This window comes from Lepidochelys olivacea (genome assembly GCF_965140295.1).
Source record: "Lepidochelys olivacea isolate rLepOli2 genome assembly, chromosome: 7".
Classification (NCBI taxonomy): Eukaryota; Metazoa; Chordata; order Testudines; family Cheloniidae; genus Lepidochelys; species Lepidochelys olivacea.
Window position 1 is genome coordinate 13,619,631 of NC_140417.1, and position 17,130 is coordinate 13,636,760.

Below are 17,130 nucleotides of genomic sequence, written 5' to 3' on the forward strand. Positions count from 1 at the left end.
CTCAAGCTTTTGGTATGTCTACACTGCAGCTGGGCATATCGATTTGTAGTTCCTGTAGACATATCTGCTTTAGCTGTTAATCCAGCTAGTTTGCTAAAAATAAATTGAAGATGCAATAGTGTGGTCTTTAGCATGGGCTACACAAGCCTATCTGACTCTGTCTAGGTACACACTCACTGTGCAGTCTGTTAGAGCCCTGCTAAATCACCTCATTCCTGATCTAAAATAAACATTCCTTCCAGTCCTCAGACTGACCAAAGCAAAGCCTACCACAGAAAGTTGGGCTATTCTCATCCTTTTAGAAAAAAGAAAAGGAGGACTTGTGGCACCTTAGAGACTAACAAATTTATTTAATGCTCAAATAAATTTATTAGTCTCTAAGGTGCCACAAGTCCTCCTTTTCTTTTTGTGAATACAGACTAACACGGCTGCTACTCTGAAACCTGTCATCTGGTAAAGTTCATGAAACCCATCTAATCCTTTTGTTTCCAGGTGGACAAAATTCACAAAAGGCAATATAAATAGAAGACTTCTAAACAGGTTTAAGTTCCTAGAGTTCAAATAAAAAACTTGAATTCAAATCTGCAAAGGCAAAAAGGCAATTGGATTCACCCACTATGTTCAGCAAAAAGAAAAATTCAGAAAATTAATTTGCTTTGTCAGCTATATCATGAGTTTCTTCATTTTTTCCTTTCCTTTTCTTTTTTGAAGCTTCAGCCCCGGATTTTTCCAATAATCCTGTGAAACAAATGTCAGTTGCTCAAGTTGGGGGTGAAGTTACCATTGAATGTAAACCAAATGCTTCTCCCAGGGCAGTTATCAACTGGAAAAAGGGCACCAATGTTCTGCGACAAAACAAAAGGTACTTTGGTAAACTGATTGCTGAGTTGTTTGGTTTTTTTTTTGTTTGTTTGTTTTTTTTCTGGTATCTGAACATTGGTAAGTATCACTTTTGATAGCTCATTGCTGGAATACTCTAATGCTGCAGGCCTATTCATCATGAACTCTAGCCATACCATTCTAGATAAAAAGCTGATTGACAACAAAGCTGGGTTAAATATATTTGGGTAACTGTAAATTCTGTCTGTGGGACACATGCTTTGCTTTCTTGAACAGCTATAGCATTGCAATATTCTCTGGGCCATCTCTTCTTACCCCATACAAAGCCTGATTGAATCAGCTTCATGGTAGGGAGATCAGTGGAGGTTTGAGTGGATGAAATCTACCTCCTGGCTCCAGATCAACTGCACAGTAGCTTTATAGGCTGTACTGTGACCCATGGCTACATCATTCACTGTCTGTGCCTTTAATACTTAAGCAAAGAAATTTTGGCAGTGGATCAGCAAAGCAGTAGAGTCACTTGCCATGTGCTGGCCCTTCTGCAGGAGTCCTCCACCACAAACTCCTTTGTTTACCTGGAGCCACCCATGTTCATGCCTGCCTGACACCCTGGGTCCTAGCTTGGCTGACCAGCCTGTGCTGCAACAGCTAAACTGCTATTTTTAGCACACTTGCTTGAGCAGGTTTAGCATGAGTCTGACTACCTGCTCTGGGAATCATACCTCCCAGCTGCAGTGTAGACAGACCCTAAGATTTTAAGGAGAGATCTACCTAAGATTTTCAATCACCCATACAGGGAAACATCTATCTATCTATTTCAGGGTTAATAAATCCTGTTATCTATACTTAAATTTCCATAACACTCTTTTAAATTATAATTCATTGGCATTACACCAACCAAATGTACAATGTGGAGATGTGTCTCCATATTCAATATTGCAATTGTGTATAATGGCATTAAATATAGGAACAGAGGGCCTGATTCTCCATTTGTTTGCACTTTGTGTATTCATTTACACCTGTACAAAGTGAGTGTAAAACACCACCAAATCAAAAAGAGAGCACTTTGCATCTACTTTGCACAGGTGCAAATCATTACACAAGATAAAGTCAGTAGAGAACATGGCCCAGAGACTGTAATATAAGATGCTATTAAACAACAGAAGTTCCTAATTATTTTTCCTCTGAGACAATAGCAAAGAAGCAATCTTTAAATTATGGGGAAAACATTCAGCTATTACTTACCATAGTATCATTTTAATTAGTGTTTAGCCATATCTTTCAGATGGTTGAACATAGTGTATAATCTAAAAGTAACTAAGTCCCTGGCCAAAATGCTGCTTCTATAATATGCAGAGAGAATGATTGGGCTTCCTTATGTACAGTAATAAGGAGATAAAGACAGCCTACACTTTACAGCACCAAGGTCTGCACTGGCAATGAGGGTCCCATCTGATCTGCATGTGCATGAGCATGTTATATATATAAATCCAAGTATATATTATGGCTGTGTGCATGTATGTTTAATTTTATATATCTATATCTATATCATTATTAACATTATATATATATATATATACACAATATATATACAATATATATAATGTTAATAATGATATAGATATATAAAATTAAACATACATGCACACAGCCATAATATTTACTTAGACTTATATGTTCCCTGATAATGTTAAATTATTAATAATAATTATAATAATCTTGCATTTATGGGCATCCATCCTGAACAGCTCCAGGCACTTTCACTAAAATAAGCCAAAGAAGTATAATTTCCGTTAAAAAGGCAATAGTTGGGTGTTTGAATTCACCAGCCCCCCCATTCCTCCCATGCAGTTAAAGCGTATCATTTGGACATAAGGTAACATAATAACCAACAATCGCTTGTAAATTGCTCCTTCTCTTGATTGTTAAATGATAAAGTAGCTGTTGCCACAATTTTAAAGATGATAGAGATGGTTGTCTGTAGTAGAACTCTTCCAGAAGTACCATAGCATGTGAGGTAGCATACAGAAAATGAAGTAAAGACTTGTCAGGGTTTTTTTTTTTTTTCTCACCTAGCAAAATCATATGTATCTTTACTTATAAAAAAAGGGGGGAAACATCCCCTCTAGCTTTTTATATGTATATTTTAATTCTAGCAGGACACAAAAATTTGAACTACTTTAACTAAAGGTTACCTGAGTTTCTTTTCCTATTTTATTGTGCAGCATTTATAATCTCCACGGACCCCTTTCCTAACCTTTCTGAAAAGCTGGTCATCATATTATCTGAGAAAAAATATCATTCACAGTTCTGACAGGAATGTGATGATGGACAAGTTGCTAAATAATCAAACCACATAGCTCCTTTAGGATGATCTAGACAAATTAAATCCTTTGTTAAGGAGATGGGGCTACCAAACTTTTGGAGAATATTTTGCCTTGAAGGAGAAAAGAATCTCATTTTCCCCTCGTTGTGTGCTTGCTCATGATTTGATCTATTTCTGATGGCTATGCATAGTATTATCATGTACAGCTACTCCTTTTTTTAATATCACATGATCTGAAAATGTTACCTCTTATTTATTTTATCTCCTACATATAAAAACAAAGAGATTATTAGGCAGAACTGACTAATCAACTGAGACCCACCTTCTTGTTCTGTCTATAAGACTATTTTCAAACCTTGATTATAGATGTTTGCTCAAACTGTGAATAATGAGGAAATGGGGGGAAAGAGTGATTTGTACCTCAGATAAAGCAAGTTTTGAACTCTAGACTTTGATCCTGCACCAGTCATTAGGAGCTTTGCCATTGACCTCAAGGGTGCAGGATCAGGACCTAATGAAAACTTTGCTATATATTACAAGTTATTTTCAGCTAAAACAAGTTGGTAGATGGGAATCTTATCCCAGTTGGTCATCTGTGAGAGATGCTGTTTCCTGAATACAAGGGTAAGGGATCCCAAAATGCTGTAAACACATACATACATGTCAGGTTTCAGAGTACCAGCCGTGTTAGTCTGCATTTGCAAAAAGAAAAGGAGTACTTGTGGCACCTTAGAGACTAACCAATTTATTTGAGCATAAGTTTTCGTGAGCTACAGCTCACTTCATCGGATGCATACTTGCATCACTTAAGATCTAAAGTTCTAAGTGAGCTGTAGCTCACGAAAGCTTATGCTCAAATAAATTGGTTAGTCTCTAAGGTGCCACAAGTACTCCTTTTCTTTATACATACATGTGCAAATCACTCCCCCTTCTCTTACAGGAAGCCTGCTGAGGTAAAGCATAGAAATAATTTAATAAGGCAAGAGGAAGGATTATATTAATTGTACAGCTGCTTCAATGCATTAATAACCAGTAATAAAAATATTCATAATTTTAAAACTCCAGATTTATTTATGATATTTTATTTTTTTAGGAAACAACGCAACTGGACAAAAAATTGGTCTAGCAATTTACAAAGCGAAGCATTATTTTACAGTATCTATTCCCAGTCTGACTTGTAAGCTACAATTTTATTCCAGTTCCATCACTACAGACATGACGGACATTATCTATCCAAAATCAAAGCTCCAATACTTGTTGGATTTTCACCATTATTTTATATAAGGTTTTCAGTATTTACCATGCACATTATTGCCATTTATCAGAGGAGGAATATGAGGAAATCCTTTAGAAGAAGAATTAGATGCTGGCTTTTAATAACCTATCTAAAGAAAACTTAGACAACTGAACAGATGTTGTCATTGCAGACTTTTATCGCTGTCTAATAAAGATTATCCAGTAATTGCTAAAATCTTACAGCTGACCTTTGCAGTCTTAAACTCAGAGAGATCTTCCCATTTCCAATATGGTGTGTAGTGACCCAAAAGGTTTCATTAAGTAAAGGATTTCAATCTGTTTATAGCAAGGTATTTCATTTGAACTATGCCACCAGCCTTCTTAGCAGGAGGGTTCTTCCAGGGTTCTGTGTTCTGATGTACAGATACTATCAATTCCTTGTGTCTGGAAAAATCTAGCTTGCACAATATTGTGAGAGTATGAGGGCCTCGTTCTCATTGACACCATTTACACCATTTTTATGCTAAAATAATACATTTGGTCTTGATGCAATTGGTCCTTATTTACAGTGATGTGACTCAGACCCTGGTCAGGCCCAGCATGACAAAAGTTAAAATATTTATAACATCTGATGAGTAGACATGTCTCCTTAGATTTTTGTTTGCTATTGATGCTTTGGGTGGTTTGGAGGTTTCTTTTGGAAGGGGGGTGTTGTTTTTTGCTAATTGAGGAAGAGGGGAAAGATACTGTGGTTGGGGGTGTTTTTTTAGCTAGAAAAAAATACCAAACATAGATACCATGGAGGAGGAAGAAAGGGATCATAAGTTTCCATTTTAAGACAAAGGTTTTCTAATGAATTTAGGGCTCATGGAAGATGCTGTGTTGAGAGACCTCAGAGCTGAAATTCACTGTTCATAGAACAGATACAAGATAGTCAGCAACAGTGTAAACCACCTGCATGTTTGATAACATAATTTAACCCTGACCCTACAAGTATTAGGTCCAGTCCTACAGCACAGAAGTATTGCGTGTTACCCAACTCAGGGAACACCTCAACCAGGTGTCCTCAACCAGACTGATGTTGGGCCAGCCCTCAGCCCCTAAAGGCTTTATTTATATGTACTACAATAGTACCTATAGGCTCTAACCAAAATCAGAGCCAATTGTGCCAGGCACTGTACAGACACAGAGCAAGAGACACTGTAAATAGACAAGACAGAAGAGCTGGTCAGGAATTTTCAGTGAACATATATGCCAAGGGAAAATGCAGTTTCCACAAAATCAAAACATTTCAGTTTTGCCAAAAACATATCTTTTGTGTGTGTTTGTGGAGAAAAAAATGTTTTGTGTCTGGTTGAATTGACCCAAAGTGTAATATTTCATTTTGTTTAACTGACTCAAAATATTTAGTTTTGAATCAGTTCAAGAAAACATTGAAGTGCAGTTCCCTATCAGCACATTGCTTTATGTCTCTTGTAGGTCAGGCCCCCATTCTCTCCTGTTCACCAATGGCTACTATGCTCCCTGGAGGATTACATCTCATACAATGCAATGCAGACTCCCTTCTGACCAAGCTGCATGGTACATCATGGGAATCACATGATTGCAGATGCATCATGCAAGATGTAGGCTGGCCAGGGTATCTGACCTTCAGGGGAGATTAGAGGCTTCAGGCTCTTAAACTACAGCTCCCAAGAGGCAATGCACCACAATGGGAAAATGCAGATTATTATTGAACTGACTTGCAATGAGGCATTTCAGGTTAGTTCAATAAATGGAAATGAAATGTTTTGATTTCAGAATGTCAAAATATCACAATATTTCATTTTGATTGAAAATGGTGAAACAAACCATTTCAACATTTCCTTTTTGAAATGTCTGTTCCACAAAAATAATTCAAAATATCACTGTTTTGCTTTGATTTGTGATGAAAATGAATGTTGAAATATCAACAAAGGGTTTGAGGAGCAAAGAAAAGGCAAAGTGATGTGCTGAAGGTCACACATGAGAGCAGTGGCAGAGAGAAATAGACCCCCAGAGCTCCTGACACCTAGTTTAGTAACCCAGCCAATAGACCACACTGCCTCTTGCACCCTCTGCTACCAGTGGGGTGGGATGGGACCTTCTGTGCTGACTTTACAGTTTTACATGGGAACAACCATTCTCACTGTATTTCAGCACTTCTGGCTTCGGGTTTTTCTAACAAAATGTTTAATGAACATATGTGCACCTACAAAATAGTTTGGAATTGTGTATTTTCAATTTTGGGGCCTGGTTTCAGTGTGTTCTCCTTTATCCTTGCTCCTCCTTCAGTAGTAATTTTTCATAGCTTTGATGCTTCCCTTTAACCCAGTATCTTATCAGTGTGTGTATACTTGTAAAGAAGAAAGTTCATTTCCCCTTCTAGTTTTTAAAGAGAGCAGTTGAAGTGTTGGCATTAGCAGTCAGAACAGTTTTCGATATCTTAGGCAGCATCACTGTAAATCAACATGAATACAGATTAAGCTTATCTCTTCATGACATTCTAATTTGATTTAGGGAACCAATGGAACTGATTCCGCATCTGTTAAATTTGATTAATCACTTCAGTTGTATTCTTAGCTAACAAGTGAACTGATAGAAATCAAATACATAGATTTGCCTGCCTATTTCCGGTGCCCATGTATTGCTCGTTCTGAAACCATCTATTGAGATATCAAAATGCATGCAAAATCTCAGATTGCTGGACAGAATCACCTTGATTTTTCTTCTAGCAGAAAGCACTAAACATTTAACATACTCTGCTAAACTGACAACATCATCATTACATCTCTTTCAAGGGCATGCTGATAACAGTAATGAGTATTTGAGTTGTAAAACTATGTTTCACTGTATGAGCGCAGTGGCTTCTCTCTTTATATGGAAGGATGGCAAATGATGTTTTGTGGGAAAATATGTAAGAAGAAGGGATTTATAGACCTTGATAATATATTTATCTGTTAATGACTCTATTGTTATCCTGTTTGCTGTGAATTATGTACAATTTTAGGCTCAATTCTACAAATACTTCTCCACACGCTTAACTTTGCACCTCTGAATAGTGTCATTGAACTCAGTGGGTCTGCTCACAAATGAAAAACTAAGTATTTGCAGAAGTGTTTCCAGAAATAGGGCCTTTGGTCTAACAGCAAGGAATGTGGGACCCAAAGACACTAACACCCAAATCCAAAGACTGTGACAAAAAACGTTGTCTGAAAAGTTGTCCTTTCATAAGAATGTTGGGAAATTGCTCAGATTATTCCAAGATTTGTCTCTAGGTTCAATCATTTTTCTTTCCTTATCAGTCTCTCTTTCCCTTAAGATAAGAGGGAGGATTGCAAAGTAGAAGGAGCACTAGCTCTGCCTGGAGTGCTGGGGTGAAGGGAGACAGAAAGACTCCAGGCAAGGCTAAGGCCAAAAATATAACAGGGTTCAAAAAAGAATTAGATAAGTTCATGGAGGATGGGTCTGTCAATGGCTATTAGCCAAGATGGTCAGGGATGCAGCCCCATGCTCTGAGTATCCCTAGATTCTGTCTGCCAGAAGCTGGGAGTGGATGACAAGGGATGGATCACTCAACGATTGCCTGTTCTATTAATTCCCTCTGAAGCACCTGGCATTGGCCACTGTCAGAAGACAGGATCCTGGGCTAGATGGACCATTGGTCTCACCAACTATTGCCGTTCTTATGTTCATGAATGGGTGAAGATGATGAGAGAGAAGAGAGATTCATAAATCCCAAGGCCAGAAGGAACCATTGTGGTCATCTAGTTTGATTTCCTCTATAACACAGGCCTTAAAACTTCCCCCAAAAATTTCTAGAGTTTATCTTTTAGAAAAACATCCAATCTTGTTTTAAAAATTGCCAATGATGGAGAATCCACCATGAACCTGGTAAATAGTTCCAATGGTTAATTTCCCTAACTGTCAAAAATGTATACTTTATTTTCAGACTGAATTTGTTTCATTCCAACTTCCAGCCATTGGATTTTGTTATACTTCCCTGCTAGACTGACGAGCTCATTATAAAATATTTGTTCGCCATGTAGATACTTATAGACTGTAATCAAATCACCCCTTAACTTCTCTTTCATCCTCAAGTCTATCACTATAATGTATGTTTTCTAATTATTTAATTATTCTCATTACCCTTCTCTAAAACTTCTCCAATTTTTCAACACCTATCTTAAATTGTGGTCACCAGAACTGCACAGCGTTCTGGCATGGTAGCAGCAGTGCCAAATTAAGAGGTAGAATTACCTCTCTACTCCTATTTGAGGTGTCCCCTATTCATACATCTAAGGATCACATTAGCACTTTTGACCACAGTTTTGCGCTGGGAGCTCATGTTCCAGCTGATTATCCACCACATGCCCCAAATCTTTTTAGTCCCCTGTACAATAAGTATGATCACATTCTTTGTTCCTGGATATACACATTTATATTTAGCCATATTAAAGGGCATATTGTTTGCTTGCACCCATTTTACCAAGAAATCCAGATCGCTCTGTATCAATCAATCATTTACCACGCCTCTAATTTTTGTCTCATCTGCAAACTTTATCAGTAATAATTTTATGTTTTTTTCTAGATCATTGATAAAAATGTTAATTAACATAGGGCCAAGAACCAATCCCTGCAGGACTTTACCAGAAACACACTCCCATTTACAATTCCCCATGTACAATTACATTTTGAGTTCTCTGAGTTAGCAAGCTTGTAATCCATTTCATGTGTGCCATGTTGATTTTATATTGCTGTAGTTCTTTAATCAAAATGTCGTGTGATACCAAGTTAAACTCCTTAAAGAAATCTAAGTATATTACATCAGCGTTATTACCTCAAAGAAAGATAGCAGGTTACTTTGACAGATCTATTTTCCATGTTGATTGGAATTAATTGTATTGCCTACCATTTAATTCTTTATTAATTGAATCACATATCAGCTGCTCCATTATCTTGCCTGGCATCAGTGCCAGACTGACAGGCCAATAACTACCGCAGTCATCATCTTCACTCTTTTTTAAATATTGGCACAACATTGCCCTTCTTCCAGTCTTCTGGAATTTCTCCAGTGCTCCAGTGTTGAATGAAAATCAACATTGAGCTCCTCAGTCAGCTCTCTTAAAACTCTTGCATTCAAGTTATCTGAACCTGCTGATTTAAAAATGACTAACTTTAGTAGCTGCTATTTAACACCCTGCTGAGATCCTATAAACAGAAAAAAAGTGTTTTTGTATGATATGACTAAATCATTAATTCCTCCTCCCGCAAATATAGAACAGAAATATTTGTTGATAATAGGAGAAGAATGAGCAGGGATAGGAAAATAAAAGGGAAGATCCTCCTTTTTTTCTTATCCTATCACTTGTGTTTCATTGTTTCCCTTTCTTCCTTTGCTGCTCTTTCCATCTGAAACCACTGCACTGAAACTTAATGAGAATGCAGAATGGCACCCAGATAGCTACTTGACCCAATGAAATGTTAGCAGCCTGCTGATATTAAAACAATAGTGCAACAGAAAGCAATAGGAAAAGAGCCTTTTCTTCACCTTCCCCCTCCTTAGAGAGCTTCATAATGGAACAAGCCAATAAACCTAATTTTATCTTATATCACTACTTCTTAACGTAACGTGTTTAGTACAGCAGCTAGTGCGAGCGTCAAATAGGCAAATGAACCATATGTTCTCATGCTTAAGGAAGACTGACAACCTGCATAATAATTGTCACGTTACAATTTACCTTCTGTGTGTTGTCTTTGTAAAAAAGTTCCGATTCAGCTGCTGGGAGCCTTGTTAAGGTGAGCTATACCAAGGGGGATGCAGCACCTGCTGAAAATGTCCCAAACAATCTGCCACTCTTACCATTTTATATAGAGTTGTAACAAGCTCAAATCCTGTGAGTGTCATTGATGAGCCCCCCCGGTCACTCTTTCTGAGCTTCATACTCAGCCCTTGATTCATGAATATTAATATCATTGATATTTAGGGCATGAGCCAAAGCCAAACGAAATCTTTCCATTGACTTCAATGGGCTTTAAATCCGATCCATAACTGGGAGCTCTGCGTCATGGAGAAGGAGAGTTTTAAGGAGGGTAATGAATTAATATTGTGAATGTTTATGGTCAATGGAGGCTTGCATCATGGGATGATTGGAGGTGGAAGTAGAGATAAGATAATAAGAGATGATAGGTAGGTGGAGATAGGTCAGGAAGGGCCTTGAAAGTGAAAATAGTTAGCTTATGTTTGATGCAACAGAGAAGGGGGAGCCAGTTGAGGGATGCAAAGAGAGGGGTGACCTGATCAAAGCAATGGGCTAGGAAAATGATCTTTGCAGAACCATGGAGTATGGGACTCAAGGGGGAAAGATTTCATTTGTTAATGTCCAAAAAAAGGATCTTGAATTAACTGAGACATGAGATGACAAGAGCATGGGTGAGCGTGTTAGCTGTGCGGATGGATAGGAAAGACTATATATTAGCGATGTTATGGAGAAAGAATAGGTGCCCCTCATACTTGGGAGAGGCTTCCTGTAAATATCTGCATAGCTATATACTACTCGCCTTCAAATCCTACCTCAGAACTCTCCCTTCCCATAATGCCTCCAAAAAACGTGACAATAATTAGGCTACTGGAGTTTTATGACCACTGCCTATCACTAATATTGTCTCCTTGTTTCCTTGTATTCAGTGGTCTGTCTGTATCCATGTGTTTTATCTTGCCTTATGCACAAATTGCAAGCTACGTTGGGCAAGGACTGTGTGTTTGTTCTGAGTTTGTGCAGTGCCTAGCACAATGTTGTCCTGGTCCATGATTGGGGCTGTTAGGTGATACGGTAATAAAAATAATAACAATAAAAGTTGTCAGAGGGAAAGAGGGAAGGAAGGGAAGCCTGAGGGGAGGTCATGTCAGATTTTGTCAGTTTTCTTTCAGAAGAAGTCACTGAGATCTTGTGCAGAGAGAGAAGTGAAGGCATAAGTTGGGGGCAGGTTGAGGGGTGAGTCAAATGCTGCGAATAGTCAGCTGAGATTGCGGGTGGGGGATTCTGTTAAGTTGGAGACGTAGAATTGTTTAGCTAGCAAGAAGGTAGAACTAAATGAGGAAAGAACAAATCTGAAGTGGAAGAAATCAGCCCTGTCATGGGATTGCTAGCAGAGATGCTCTGCAGCGTGAGAGCAGGAGCTGAGGAAGCAGATGTTGGGGGTGAGCCAGGGCTGGGGGTTGGCAGGGCTTACTTTGTGATGAGAGAGAGGGGAAAAAATGAAGGAAAGTGAGGAATGAAGATAATTGGCAATCATATCAATCAAAGAAAGGGAAGAGAGGGCACGGAATAGGGGGCTGAACACTGATGAGAAGTCATTGTTTCTGGTGGGTTGGAAGTCATGGAAAGGCTTCATGGCAGGGCATGAGTGTGGGGCTGATAAATGATGCTGAAAGAGGCTAGGTGCTGGTCAGAGATGGGGAATTCAGCAACAGAGAGATCAGAGAAAGAGCAACGCTTGGTGGGAGACCAAATCAAGTTAATGGCCCTGTTGGAGTCGGAGCATTGAACCAGAGCTGCAGGTCAAATGAAGAAGTGAGGGCAAGGGTCTGGTGTACAGCTAAGGGTTGGATGAGTCATCAGTACCAATCTGAAATCACAAGGATGAGTGTGGGAAATTGTGAGGAGAGGAAGAAAGAGAGAGTCAAATGTTGAAATCAGGCAGGAAGACTGATGGCAACAAGGAGTTCTTCATAAGAGAGAAATGCAGACCTGCATGTTTGCCTCTCATCCTCTGTCCCTCTCCCATTGTTAGGGATGCTACAATTTTCATTCACAAATTCCATTTTGACCAGTGTGATTTCATTATAAATATTTCATTATTCGGGTGTTGGAATCTTTCAACTGCATGAACAGATATTAGTGCACCAAATTACACATGCAGTTGACTGTGTGTGTTTGTAGACAAAGTGCTCATGACAGTAAGTGTCCAGGGACTGCAAATCAGGCCTTTTACTTCTGAGGTGTGGATAAATGTTACTTGCTGGTTGTACAGACAGTAAATATGGAATATTTGTGAGACAGCAACGGTTTTGATTTTATATTGACTCTAAGTATGTCCTGGAGGAAGGAAGAATCTCTCTGGGAGTGAATTCACTCCCACTCAAAAGGTCACATAAGGCTCACTTCACCATTTAAATCCCTCTTAAGTCCTGTATTAATGGTCTAACTTTACATCAGGACTGAGTTTGGTCTTATCAGTGGCAGTATCTGAACTCATAATAATGCCTGAAACATCATGAAAAATAGTGATCAGTGGTGGAATTAGATCTAATAATAGCTGTGTAGGCACTCTGTAAGAGGGTAAGTGAGATTTTCTCTGGAGCTCCTGCATTGTTAATGTCTTTCAAAAACAGCAGGATTTTCTAGCAAATAGGGGAAATTGGCAGGCTATCCTTCTGACAATTATATTTGACATTTACACTTCTACTTTCACTATAGAATTCAATAACCAGTGGAAGCCGATTCTTTCCCTCTCAGTAGAAAGCTATATTATATTTCTTCCTACTGTGGACTCTTGGCTCAGGTTCCCAGGTCTGTAAGGACTATGTTTCACTGTGTCCCCTTCACATGGCAGAACCATACTGAAGAAGCCTTCGACCTCTCTTGGCCAGACTATGAGTTTTGGTGTATGACTGTTGACAGCATGGGAGGATTATTTCTCCTCCCTTGTGCTAATAGAAGGTAACCTTCTCACTGTAGCTGCAGCTTTCAATAAGGTGGCAGTCAGCTGGGTGGGTGGTACTGAACAGGTTGGTGACACTTGAATTGGTCCTTGATTAGCTATACTGCGTAATATTGATTGCTAAATTTGTAGTTGGGAGTATTTTTTTCTTCCTACATAGATTGCCTGAAAAAGGAGTGAGTGAGTATGTGTGTGGGGGGGGGGAGGGGAAGAGGAACAGGAGTTGGCTTCCTTGGTGTACTTTTGCAGGAATTGCTCGTGGTTTCTATATTTATTTATTTTTCTTTGAGCAGGCTGGCTAGTTATTTTTCATTTGTAGGATGGAATGTTATCTCCATTTGTAGTTTGGGTAATTTGATCCTTCACAGACACACGAGGAGCTAAGTATTGTACATAGAATCATAGAATATCAGGGTTGGAAGGGACCCCAGAAGGTCATCTAGTCCAACCCCCTGCTCAAAGCAGGACCAATTCCCAGTTAAATCATCCCAGCCAGGGCTTTGTCAAGCCTGACCTTAAAAACCTCTAAGGAAGGAGATTCTACCACCTCCCTAGGTAACGCATTCCAGTGTTTCACCACCCTCTTAGTGAAAAAGTTTTTCCTAATATCCAATCTAAACCTCCCCCACTGCAACTTGAGACCATTACTCCTCGTTCTGTCATCTGCTGCCATTGAGAACAGTCTAGAGCCATCCTCTTTGGAACCCCCTTTCAGGTAGTTGAAAGCAGCTATCAAATCCCCCCTCATTCTTCTCTTCTGCAGGCTAAACAAGCCCAGCTCCCTCAGCCTCTCCTCATAACTCATGTGTTCCAGTCCCCTAATCATTTTTGTTGCCCTTCGCTGGACTCTCTCCAATTTATCCACATCCTTCTTGAAGTGTGGGGCCCAAAACTGGACACAGTACTCCAGATGAGGCCTCACCAATGTCGAATAGAGGGGAACGATCACATCCCTCGATCTGCTCGCTATGCCCCTACTTATACATCCCAAAATGCCATTGGCCTTCTTGGCAACAAGGGCACACTGCTGACTCATATCCAGCTTCTCATCCACTGTCACCCCTAGGTCCTTTTCCGCAGAACTGCTGCCTAGCCATTCGGTCCCTAGTCTGTAGCTGTGCATTGGGTTCTTCCGTCCTAAGTGCAGGACCCTGCACTTATCCTTATTGAACCTCATCAGATTTCTTTTGGCCCAATCCTCCAATTTGTCTAGGTCCTTCTGTATCCTATCCCTCCCCTCCAGCGTATCTACCACTCCTCCCAGTTTAGTATCATCCACAAATTTGCTGAGAGTGCAATCCACACCATCCTCCAGATCATTTATGAAGATATTGAACAAAACCGGCCCCAGGACCGACCCTTGGGGTACTCCACTTGATACCGGCTGCCAACTAGACATGGAGCCATTGATCACTACCCGTTGAGCCCGACAATCTAGCCAGCTTTCTACCCACCTTGTAGTGCATTCATCCAGCCCATACTTCCTTAACTTGCTGACAAGAATACTGTGGGAGACCGTGTCAAAAGCTTTGCTAAAGTCAAGAAACAATACATCCACTGCTTTCCCTTCATCCACAGAACCAGTAATCTCATCATAAAAGGCGATTAGATTAGTCAGGCATGACCTTCCCTTGGTGAATCCATGCTGGCTGTTCCTGATCACTTTCCTCTCATGCAAGTGCTTCAGGATTGATTCTTTGAGGACCTGCTCCATGATTTTTCCAGGGACTGAAGTGAGGCTGACTGGCCTGTAGTTCCCAGGATCCTCCTTCTTCCCTTTTTTAAAGATTGGCACTACATTAGCCTTTTCCCAGTCATCCGGGACTTCCCCGGTTCGCCACGAGTTTTCAAAGATAATGGCCAATGGCTCTGCAATCACAGCCGCCAATTCCTTCAGCACTCTCGGATGCAACTCGTCCGGCCCCATGGACTTGTGCACGTCCAGCTTTTCTAAATAGTCCCTAACCACCTCTATCTCCACAGAGGGCTGGCCATCTCTTCCCCATACTGTGCTGCCCAGTGCAGTAGTCTGGGAGCTGACCTTGTTCGTGAAGACAGAGGCAAAAAAAGCATTGAGTACATTAGCTTTTTCCACATCCTCTGTCACTAGGTTGCCTCCCTCATTCAGTAAGGGGCCCACACATTCCTTGGCTTTCTTCTTGTTGCCAACATACCTGAAGAAACCCTTCTTGTTACTCTTGACATCTCTGGCTAGCTGCAGCTCCAGGTGCGATTTGGCCCTCCTGATAACATTCCTACATGCCCGAGCAATATTTTTATACTCTTCCCTGGTCATATGTCCAACCTTCCACTTCTTGTAAGCTTCTTTTTTATGTTTAAGATCCGCTAGGATTTCACCATTAAGCCAAGCTGGTCGCCTGCCATATTTACTATTCTTTCGACTCATTGGGATGGTTTGTCCCTGTAACCTCAACAGGGACATATTGTCACAACTTTGAGGTTGGGCAAGTACCCTGGAACAGTTTCATAGTCTTCTCTTGGAATGAGAAGATAGGGTGGGGCTAGACAGAAAGTGGGGACATAACAAGTGTGGATGAGCCTTAATACTGAGAGCTGGTCCTGCAGTTGGGACTACGGGAGTGTGAATATCAATGCTCAGCAAAGTATTGAGCTGTAACTCCTCCATGTGGATGTGGCGTGTGCAAACACAAAGGTTCTTAGTTCACATTACTTAGTCATCTTCTAATTGGACTACATTAAAGTGAACTAGAAAACTTATTTCACACCCACAGTATCCCCATGCTGGAATTAAATCAGAGCACTTTGGTTCACACAGTTATTGACAACTCCATAGTCTGAACTGTGGGGCAGAGTATATAGTGTACATAGTCTGAGCTCACATGGAGCCCAGTTTTCCCCTTTGGGAAAGACCAGTATGGGGAGTTGCAGTTTAGAGCAGTGGATTGGGGGTGAGGATATGCTATAGATAGCCAATATTAATGGAGTGGGAGACAACAGGAATTTGGGGATGCTGAGTAATGGTTTTATTCAGGCTGACTTAAGCCTTTAATGGAGTTTCAGCCAGTGGCCTTTAAACCAGTTATTTGTGTGGTATGGTGATGGGATGTCTACGCTACACAAGGACTGACCAAGTGGAAAGGGCCAACTAACCCTGTGACAGGGTGCACCTCAAGGAGAGTCATGGCTGATAAGGCCTACTTGCTGATGAATCCCAGATAGGGGAGGAGCTGGGGCAGACATAAAGAGAGGAAATTGGTATTAGGAGTGGGGCAGGGTAACAAGCATTGTGGAGAGGGGGGAAGCAGTAGACGTGATATATCTTGAATTTAGTAAGGCTTAGAAGACTGTCTCAGGGGAAAGCAAACCCAAGGAAATAAAGCCTAAATTAACTTATTATGAGGGGTGTACAGCTGGTTGTAAAATCATACTCAGAGAGCTGATATCAATGGTTGACAGTCAAGCTGGAAGGGCATATTGAGTAGGGTCCCACAGGGATCCATCCTGGGTCCATTTCTTCTCAATATCTTCAATATGATTTGGATAATGACACAGAGCATACACTTATAAAGTTTCATTTAGAGTTAAATTTAGCTAAGTGCATGAATTGTGCCTTATGACAACTTTGGTTTTAGTTAAAAGGTTCTACTGACTTCCATCTTAGATCCAGTTGTTTATATTATATGTTAATGATCTTTGTACCTGTTTATCCCATACAGAGTATTCATTTGTATGCTAATAGTATTGCTATTTAATAAACTATGTTTAAAAGAAGACTTTCTTTATCTGCAGGCTGATATTAATGAGCTTCGAAATCAAATGGCACAATTAACTGCAAACAAAATAAACACCATTAAAACCAGTATTTACTATTTGGATCAAAACAAAGTTACAATATCTAACTGAACAGGGTTATTAAAATATTTAAATAAAAAATATTATAAAGCAATCATAATAAGCGATAACACAGCATTGTTCCTTGCTAATTAAAAAGCAAGGTCTCTTAT

The 17,130-nt window shown here is 39.9% G+C and overlaps 1 protein-coding gene across 1 annotated transcript in view; it reads left to right on the forward strand.

The window, feature by feature from the left end:
- LOC311523895 (contactin-6-like) overlaps positions 1-17,130 on the forward strand; it is a 233,856-nt gene that overhangs the window by 171,282 nt on the left and 45,444 nt on the right. The window contains exon 13 of the mRNA XM_084634421.1: positions 712-862. Coding sequence (XP_084490547.1) covers positions 712-862 — 151 coding nt within the window. The remainder of the gene's footprint in view (positions 1-711; positions 863-17,130) is intronic.